A 9,235-nucleotide genomic window follows, 5' to 3' on the forward strand; every position below is an offset into this window, starting at 1 on the left:
CCCCAGTGCATCAACACGCGCTGCAGCCAGCGCTACACCAGCAGGTACGGGGCACAGCGCCACCCGGTGGAAGGCGCCGAGAAGGACAGAGCCTTTAAAAAAATAAAAAATAAAATAATATTTAACCAGGTAAAGCCTCATTGAGATTAAATCTCTTTTACAAGAGAAACCTGGCCAAGAATGGCAGCAGCACAGTTCCCTGGAAACAAACAAGTTGCACGAGACAACAACAAGAACAGCAACAACAACAACAACAGAAGTTGACAACAGACTAGCTCAAAGAGCACAATACAAACAGGCCTTCAATTAAAACAATTGCACATTCAAATGGCCTCAGTTTCCATAGCCTTTATAGCGCATAGCGAGTGACTGTCCCGGAGTTTAAGCGTATTTTGTAAGTTATTACATGTTAAAGGGGCAAAAGGAGCCTTTGGAAGATACTGGAACACTGGATATATTTCTGGATATATTACAGTTTTGATAGGAGGTAAAAAGTAGTATTACATCAGAAAACTGTAGAAAATCTAAATTAAACCCGGAATAAACGCTTGGCTGTGCTGTGTGTCCACAGTGATTGTTTTGGCGTGCTGGACTGTGAGTGGTGCATGGTGGACAGCGATGGGAAGACCCACCTGGACAAGCCCTACTGTGCCCTGCAGAAGGAGTGCTTCGGGGGCATCGTGGGCGCCAAGAGCCCCTACGTGGACGGGATGGGGCTATTGGGTGAGTGGATACCCTACGGAGGTCACAAGGTCATCCGCCATGTCGGAAGTGTGGTTGGGAGAATGCGGAGGTCCCAGTTGACTCCAAAGACCGCTATGAGAATACCACTTCAATAACCGAACTATTCAAAATAACAGGCAGAATACACTATCAGAATTACAAACTCATCATTACCAGACTCTGAAAATATCACTTCAAGAAACAAATTATTCAAAATAGACTACACTATTTCAAACTCATCATCACAAGTCTCCAATTGTTTTTCACTGCCGTTGTTTTCGTGTTTGGAAATAGAAGTGAATGAGCATTGTGAGCTCTGAGCTGCATTCACTTCCATGTATCCAAACGCAAAAACGTCAGTGAAAAACAATTGGAGACTTGTGATGATGAGTTTGTAATAGTGTAGTCTATTTTGAATAATTTGTTTCTTGAAGTGATATTTTCATAGCTATCTTTTAACATCGGAGTCAACAGGGACTTCGGTCAGCTTGACCTTGAAACTCTGCTCCAGTTGCGAGGACAGACGCCGTTCCTCAGAAGTAACGACTAACCAAACTCTTCCGTCATCCTCCTCTGCTCTCCCTCCCCAGACGAAGAGGTGGCGTCTCTCAACATGATCAAGAGCGCCCCGGTGGGGCCCGTTGCCGGGGGTATTATGGGATGCATCATGGTTCTGGTGTTGGCCGTGTACGCCTACAGACACCAGATCCACCGACGATCCCACCAGCACATGTCCCCCTTGGCCGCGCAGGGTGAGACACACGGCACACACACACACACACACACATACACACACACACAACGCGTAGCGTATTAGCTTAGCATAGACGCTCCATGGACTCGACTGCTAGCTTAGCCTCGATGCTTGATGGACATGACTGTTAACATACTGTACATTACCATTAGCTTAGCATAACGCTCTGCTTACAATTCCTGTGCATATAGAATGGCGAGCGGCACAACAACTGAAGATTGTCAAGAGATTCTAGCGCCAGACAGTAATCTATAGTCATAGGCTCCAGGAATCAAAAAGTTAATTTGAACTTCTATATCTTTTCTGATGGTTCAACCTCGACAGGTGGCACCAGGCACACAGTAATTGGCTGGATGTACTGTAGCCATGTTCTCTCCTCGTTGACAGTGAAAGCTATTCCTTTAGAATGCGAGTGATTGAATTAACTAAAGCCCTGTGCTCAAGCGCTGACCTTTACAGACCAGCGCAGTCTCAATGAGCCCATAAGCACCTGTCGTTAGCACCAACTAGGGATAATAAATGAAGGCAAAGCTAATTGCTAATGCTAATGTTGCACACTTGGACATTTAAGAATGGAGTTCCAGGCATGCATGGATTTTTATGTCTTCTTTATCTCTGCAGAGTACTGCAAAATACAAAACGTGGCACACATCATTCACGCAGCAGTCACGCATTCTCTACGCTGCCTCTGGGAGAACTGAACGTCCCCAAGCACTGACGTCCTGACCTGTACCCAAGGCCCACTGCTGCCCTCTACTGGGCCCTTGGGAGCATAACTCGTTCTAGCCATAATGAATCTACTGAAATCACAAGTGATGAATGCACATGAATATCTCAATTGCAAGTGAATAAAACAATACAGTATCCCAGTACCTAAACAATGCAAAAACAAAACAAGTTGATGGGGGGTGCCTCAGAATGTCTCTAACTTGTCTCAGAATGTCCCTAACTTGACTATAGTCCCACACTAATCCCCCATCTAAACACTTGCAGCTGCAATAAGGCTAGTAGGCTACTATACAGACTAGCTGGTGTTGATGTGTAGGTAGGCGTACATTGATTCAAATATTTAGAAGTACACATTCATTATCGCTGGTGAAATACCCACCTGCTATCTTTTTATAGGCCAGTGGGTACAGTAGGCGCTGTGCTCTTTTGATGCTGTGCGTAGCATGTAGCCAACACCACACACACTTTAGAGCCGTTAGGGACGGTTGCCTCTGTCTAACCTTGTCGTCCTCTCCTCTCTCCACAGAGATGTCAGTCCGCATGTCCAACCTGGACAACGAGCGGGACGAGAGGGACGAGGACAGCCACGAGGACAGGGGCATAAGTAAGTGCAAGATCACGTACGCACGCCGTCTGTGTCCGAGCTTAAAACTGACTTTTGTCGCGATCTCGAACGCACCCTGGGCGCACGTTCACGCGATAAGGCCTCCGTTAGCCATGCGTTTGAGACTGTGGGCCGTGAGTTGACCAGGATGTCTGCTTCTCCCGCTGCGTTCCAGTCAGCAACACGCGCTTCATCGCGGCGGTCATCGAGAGACACACCCACAGCCCAGAGCGCCGGAGGAGGTACTGGGGCCGGTCAGGGACAGAGAGCGACCACGGTGAGAACACGCGCTCGCACACACACGCACGCACACACACACACAAACATACCACACTAACACACACACACACACACACACACACCACTACACTACACTAACACACACACCACACTAACACATGCACACACACCACACTAACACATGCACACACACCACACTAATACACACACACCACACTAACACACACACACCACACTAACACACACACCACACTAACACACACACCCACACACCACACTAACACACGCACTCTCTCACTCTCACACACACACCCACACCCACACATTTTTATTTCATTTTTTATTTATTTAACCTTTATTTAACCAGGGAAGTTGAGATTAGAATCTCTTTTCCGAAGGAGCCCTGGCCAAGACAGCCGCAATAAATTTCTAACCGCATACAATAACATCATCAAACAACAGCAATAAAATGTCAAACAACACATTATCCAGCATTACAGGCACGTAGCACACCACATTACAGCAGCAGTAACATTTCAACACAGTATAAAACAACATTCAAGTACATACTGTAATACACAGCATAGCAATTCCTAGTCATAAGCCTAGAAGGAACAAGAACACACAGACGCTCCTTTAAAGGTCGGCCTCCGCTACATCTCTCCTTCCTGGAAATGAGTCTTCAGCAGCCGTGTGACCCCTGAAGACAACGCCGGGAGAGAGAGAGAGAGAGAGGAGGAGAGAGGTGGAGGAGAGAGAGAGAGAGAGAGAGAGAGAGAGAGGAGGAGGAGAGAGAGGGAGAGTCAGGAGGGATAATAGGCGGCGTAAACAGAGAGAGAGAGAGGGAGGGAGAGAGAGAGAGAGGGAGAGAGAAAGCGGCGTAAACAGAGAGAGAGAGGGGGAGAGGGAGGGGGAGGGAGGGAGGGAGAGAGAGGGAGGGAGAGAGAGAGAGGGAGGGAGGGAGGGAGAGGGAGGGAGGGAGAGAGAGAGAGGAGGAGGGAGAGAGAGAGAGTCAGGAGGGATAATAGGTGGCGTAAACAGAGGGAGAGAGAGGGAGAGAGAGAGGGATAATAGGTGGCGTAAACAGAGGGAGAGAGAGGGAGAGAGAGAGGGAGAGAGAGAGGGAGGGAGGGAGAGAGAGAGAGAGGGAGAGGGAGGGAGGGAGGGAGAGAGAGGGAGGGAGAGGGAGGGAGGGAGAGAGAGGGAGGGAGAGGGAGGGAGGGAGAGAGAGAGAGGAGGAGGGAGAGAGAGAGTCAGGAGGGATAATAGGTGGCGTAAACAGAGGGAGAGAGAGGGAGAGAGAGAGGGAGGGAGGGAGAGAGAGAGAGGGAGGGAGGGAGAGAGAGAGAGGGAGGGAGGGAGAGAGAGAGAGAGGAGGAGGGAGAGAGAGAGAGTCAGGAGGGATAATAGGTGGCGTAAACAGAGGGAGAGAGAGAGAGAGGGAGTGAGAGAGGGAGTGAGAGAGGGAGAGAGAGAGGGAGAGAGAGGGAGGGAGAGAGAGAGAGGGAGAGAGAGAGAGAGAGAGGGAGAGAGAGAGGGAGGGAGAGAGAGAGAGAGAGAGGGAGAGAGAGAGAGGGAGGGAGAGAGGGAGACTGGGAGAGGGAGAGAGAGAGAGGGAGGGAGAGAGGGAGACTGGGTGAAGGTTTCTCTCAGTCAAAGGTGTTCCCGTCCTCCACTGAAAGGGTTCTGCGCTCAGAGAACACGCTGTGAAGGCCGGAGGCTCCTGATGTTTGTTCTGAGTCACTCCAGACACCACCAACACACACGCAACCATGCACACAAACCCAACCTCTCTGACAGGTACACACACACACACACACACACAGCGGATGTTTGTCTGCCTGCAGGCGAGGAGCGATCCTGTTGCTCTCTCCTGTTTTCCCAACATTCTCGTGAGTCATCCCGCCTCCGTTCCGCGGGTGGCGCATGACATCATCAGTTGTTACCCGGGGTCACGACCTTTCAAACGCCTCCCCTACGCCGGCCAGATCCCCCCCACCCCCCGTCCCCCCTGACAGACGTCTCCCCCCCACCCTCCCTCCCCCCTGACAGACGTCTCCCCCCTCCCCCTCGCCAGACGTCTCCCCCCTCCCCCTCGCCATACGTCCCCCCCCCCCCCCCTCCGCGACCTTTATCTAAGATCACTCCCCTCAGACGCCAGGTCCAGGAGAGGAGAGACAGGAGCGAGGAGAGACAGGAGCGAGGAGAGACAGGAGAGACGGGAGTGAGGAGAGACGGGAGTGAGGAGAGACGGGAGCGAGGAGAGACAGGAGCGAGGAGAGACAGGAGAGACAGGAGAGACGGGAGCGAGGAGAGACAGGAGAGACGGGAGCGAGGAGAGACGGGAGCGAGGAGAGACGGGAGCGAGGAGAGACGGGAGCGAGGAGAGACGGGAGCGAGGAGAGACGGGAGCGAGGAGAGACGGGAGCGAGGAGAGACGGGAGCGAGGAGAGACAGGAGCGAGGAGAGACAGGAGCAAGGAGAGACAGGAGAGACGGGAGTGAGGAGAGACGGGAGCGAGGAGAGACGGGAGCGAGGAGAGACGGGAGCGAGGCGAGACGGGAGAGACGGGAGCGAGGAGAGACAGGAGCGAGGAGAGACGGGAGCGAGGAGAGACGGGAGCGAGGAGAGACAGGAGCGAGGAGAGACAGGAGAGACGGGAGAGAGGAGAGACAGGAGAGACGGGAGCGAGGAGAGACGGGAGCGAGGAGAGACAGGAGAGACGGGAGCGAGGAGAGACAGGAGAGACAGGAGCGAGGAGAGACAGGAGCGAGGAGAGACAGGAGCGAGGAGAGACAGGAGCGAGGAGAGACAGGAGCGAGGAGAGACAGGAGCGAGGAGAGACAGGAGAGACGGGAGCGAGGAGAGACAGGAGAGACGGGAGCGAGGAGAGACGGGAGCGAGGAGAGACGGGAGCGAGGAGAGACGGGAGCGAGGAGAGACGGGAGCGAGGAGAGACGGGAGCGAGGAGAGACGGGAGCGAGGAGAGACGGGAGTGAGGAGAGACAGGAGCGAGGAGAGACAGGAGCGACAGGAGCGAGGAAAGACGGGAGAGACGGGAGCGAGGAGAGACAGGAGCGAGGAGAAACGGGAGCGAGGAGAGACGGGAGCGAGGAGAGACGGGAGCGAGGAGAGACGGGAGCGAGGAGAGACGGGAGTGAGGAGAGACAGGAGCGAGGAGGGAGAGACAGGATCTCTCTCTCTCCCTCTCTCTCTCTCTCTCCCTCGCTCCCTCTCTCTCTCTCTCTCTCCCTCTCTTTCTCTCTCTCTCAGGGAGAGTTGTTCTCAGGGGCCCTCAGACCTGACATGTGGCCCCTGAGGGGGAACCCTGTACGCAGCCCTGGGGAGGAGAGGGGAGGGGCTTGAGATGGAGAGATTGAAGCGAAGATAATCCCCAGACAGACGCACGCGCACACACACACATACACACACATCTCTCATCACTTTTAGAAGCACACACTCCCACCGCTTCACCCTTCATGCCAGGCGCTCACACACACACACACACACACACACACACACACACACACAGGCCTGATGAAGCAGCTCTGTCTCCGGAGGTTCTCGGTTTCCTCATCTAAATCAGCGTTCGCATAAATATAACTAATGAGATATTAGGGCTTTGGAAGTATTCCCCAAACTGTACTCTGTACAGACAGAGGTAACCATCCTCCAGTGTACTTACTGTGCTGTACTCAAATAGATTTAGTCTCTGTTGCCAGAGTCTCTTCTACAGATGGCTAGCTAGCTGTGTGTGGTAATGACAGCAATAAGCAGTTTGGCAGTCACAAAGCATTCGCACAAATCTGTTGACTTTGTACGTGTGTGAGATACCCTTGTATGTGTTTTGAATGTGTCTTCATGTATGTGTTACTTTGTGTAGTATGTGTATGAATGTTTGTTACTGTGTGCGAGATACCCTTGTATGTGTTTTGAATGTGTATTAATGTGTTACATTGTGTAGTACAGTAGGACCCCACTTATCCGAACCCAACGGGACCAAAGGTCGTTCGTATCTCTGAAATGTCCGGATGACTGAAACATAATATGTTTCAGTCATCCGGACATTTCAGAGATACGAACGACCTTATGTTAAAATGCACCAAATGCAATAAGTGGTATACTTGTTTCATATAGACTCATAATAGACAGATAAATACCCTTAATTACTTGTGAAAATGCATCAAAATTGCAATCAAATAGCCAACTAAACTCATAGAGCCTAGCCTATAATAGGCCTACAGTAGCCTAGAATAAAATAAACGAATTTCCACTTGAGTGCATGCATACAAGTTGTCATGTCTTAGGCTATTTCAGCCTAAACAACCGATGTAGGCTAACGTGGCCTAGGCTGTAGGCTATTATTTAACAAATACAGTAGGCCTAGAAGCTAATCTACATGCTTACAACACGTCTGTGTTCCTGAAGTCCATTAACTGGGAACGAAAAATGACTCGATACTCCTCTGCTTCAGGTTGCTGAAGCGCTTTCTGGCTACCAAGGAATGCAGCTCTCGCGCAGCAGACTCGTTTGCGTTTTGCGCTCGACATTAAAGTAACAAAGAAATTAAACATGACAGTAGGCTACAGCCTACAGGCAACATGTAGGTCTACATACAGTTCTGTTTTTATTCACAGTAGGACACAGTACGTGTTTATTATGACAGATTTAAATGCAAGTAGGCCTACAGTACTGTAATGAAAATCCAACCAGTAACCAGATAGCAGGCTCAAAAAAAAGTTTTTTAAGCCTGTCTGGTAGACTGGGAGGTTCGGATCTCTGAAGTTCGGATGAGTGGGGTCCTACTGTATGTGTATGAATGTTTATTGTGTGTCACAGTAATAACAATAATCACAGTAATAATAATAATAATAATAATAATAACTTTAATTTATATAGCGCCTTTCATGAAATCCAAAGTCACTTTACATCAGAGCAATAGACAGACAGACAAGAGACAACAACACACACACAGTATAAATTCTATTTGTGTGTGCATGTGTGTGTATTAACGTGTGTGTGTAACTGTGTCGCCCCAGGTTACAGCACCATGAGCCCTCAGGAGGACAGCGAGAACCCGCCGTGCAACAACGACCCCCTGTCGGCCGGTGTGGATGTGGGTAACCACGACGACGACCTGGAGCTGGACACGCCCCCGCAGACGGCAGCGCTGCTCAGCCACAAGTTCCACCCGTACCGCCACGCCCACCACCACCCCGCCCACTCGCACACGCACCACCTGCAGGCCTCCGTCACCGTGCACAGCGTGGACGCCGAGTGCTGATCCTCGCACGCGCACACACACACACGCCCCCCACCCACGACCCCCCGCTCACCCAGGCCTCAGCCCTCCTCTGACCCCGTCGAACGGCTGCCACGCCCAGCCGCGCCATCGCAGCTGCGCCCCTTACCTCCTCCGCCACCTCCACCACCACCCAGGCTCCCACTACGCCCGGCCTCGGTGAGGGGGAGAGCGGACCGGGAGAGCAGAGCAGCTGCCCCTATGGATGACCCCGGCCGGAAGTCTCCGCCGAAGCCAACACACTCCGTCGTCCGCAGAGGGCCGCTTGCGACGTCGCGGCGCCATAGTGACCAGGCGCAGACTGCGTTCTAAAGGGGATCTAAACTTGTTATAAAGTGTAAACGACGCATCTCTGAATTTTTAAGAAGAAATAAAAATGGGACAAAAAAAGAAGAAAGGATTATTTTTCTACTATTTATTGAACTGGATTTTGAGAGAGGCGAGAGGGTCCGGAGAGGAATGGACTCTGACCAATCAGAGAGGCGGACGACAGGACTGCAAAGTGCCTCTGCTGCGCACCCCTCGTCTGTCACTTCCTGTAGCCGACGCATCACATCCTGTGGCGCAGCAGTGAAGAGGAAGTGGAGGATAATGTACAGCGCATCTCTCGGTGTCGGATTTTATTTTGAGGACAAGTTGAGGATGGAGGGGAAATGTGTCGGGGTTGAATCCGGTCACATCGACGATGGAGAACCGTCTCAGAACCTCCCGCGGAGTCGTTTTCAGACGACCCGTGCCGGGCGACGGGGCTGGCTAGACACTGGGGACGCGTGTGGAAGGACCCTGACAGCGCAGCTCAGAGAGACTGAATGTTCAGGGCCCACGCACAACACATGGTGCCCTTTATCTGCCTGAGCAAAAACCCAGGTGTCTTATCTGCTCC

At 51.7% G+C, this 9,235-nt stretch overlaps 1 protein-coding gene across 1 annotated transcript in view; it reads left to right on the top strand.

Moving 5' to 3' along the window:
* The window catches only part of cachd1 (cache domain containing 1), a gene marked incomplete at both ends in the record, with an annotated part of 78,441 nt that extends 70,107 nt beyond the window's left edge, over positions 1-8,334 (top strand). Inside the window, 6 exons of the mRNA XM_084436089.1 lie at positions 1-44; positions 572-723; positions 1,314-1,475; positions 2,733-2,810; positions 2,986-3,087; positions 8,090-8,334. The exon at positions 1-44 is cut by the window's left edge and continues 73 nt beyond it. Of these exons, the coding sequence (XP_084292215.1) occupies positions 1-44; positions 572-723; positions 1,314-1,475; positions 2,733-2,810; positions 2,986-3,087; positions 8,090-8,334 (783 nt within the window). The remainder of the gene's footprint in view (positions 45-571; positions 724-1,313; positions 1,476-2,732; positions 2,811-2,985; positions 3,088-8,089) is intronic.
* Between the last annotated feature and the right edge of the window lie 901 nt (positions 8,335-9,235).

The sequence above is a fragment of the Borostomias antarcticus genome (genome assembly GCF_949987555.1).
Source record: "Borostomias antarcticus genome assembly, chromosome: 3".
Classification (NCBI taxonomy): Eukaryota; Metazoa; Chordata; class Actinopteri; order Stomiiformes; family Stomiidae; genus Borostomias; species Borostomias antarcticus.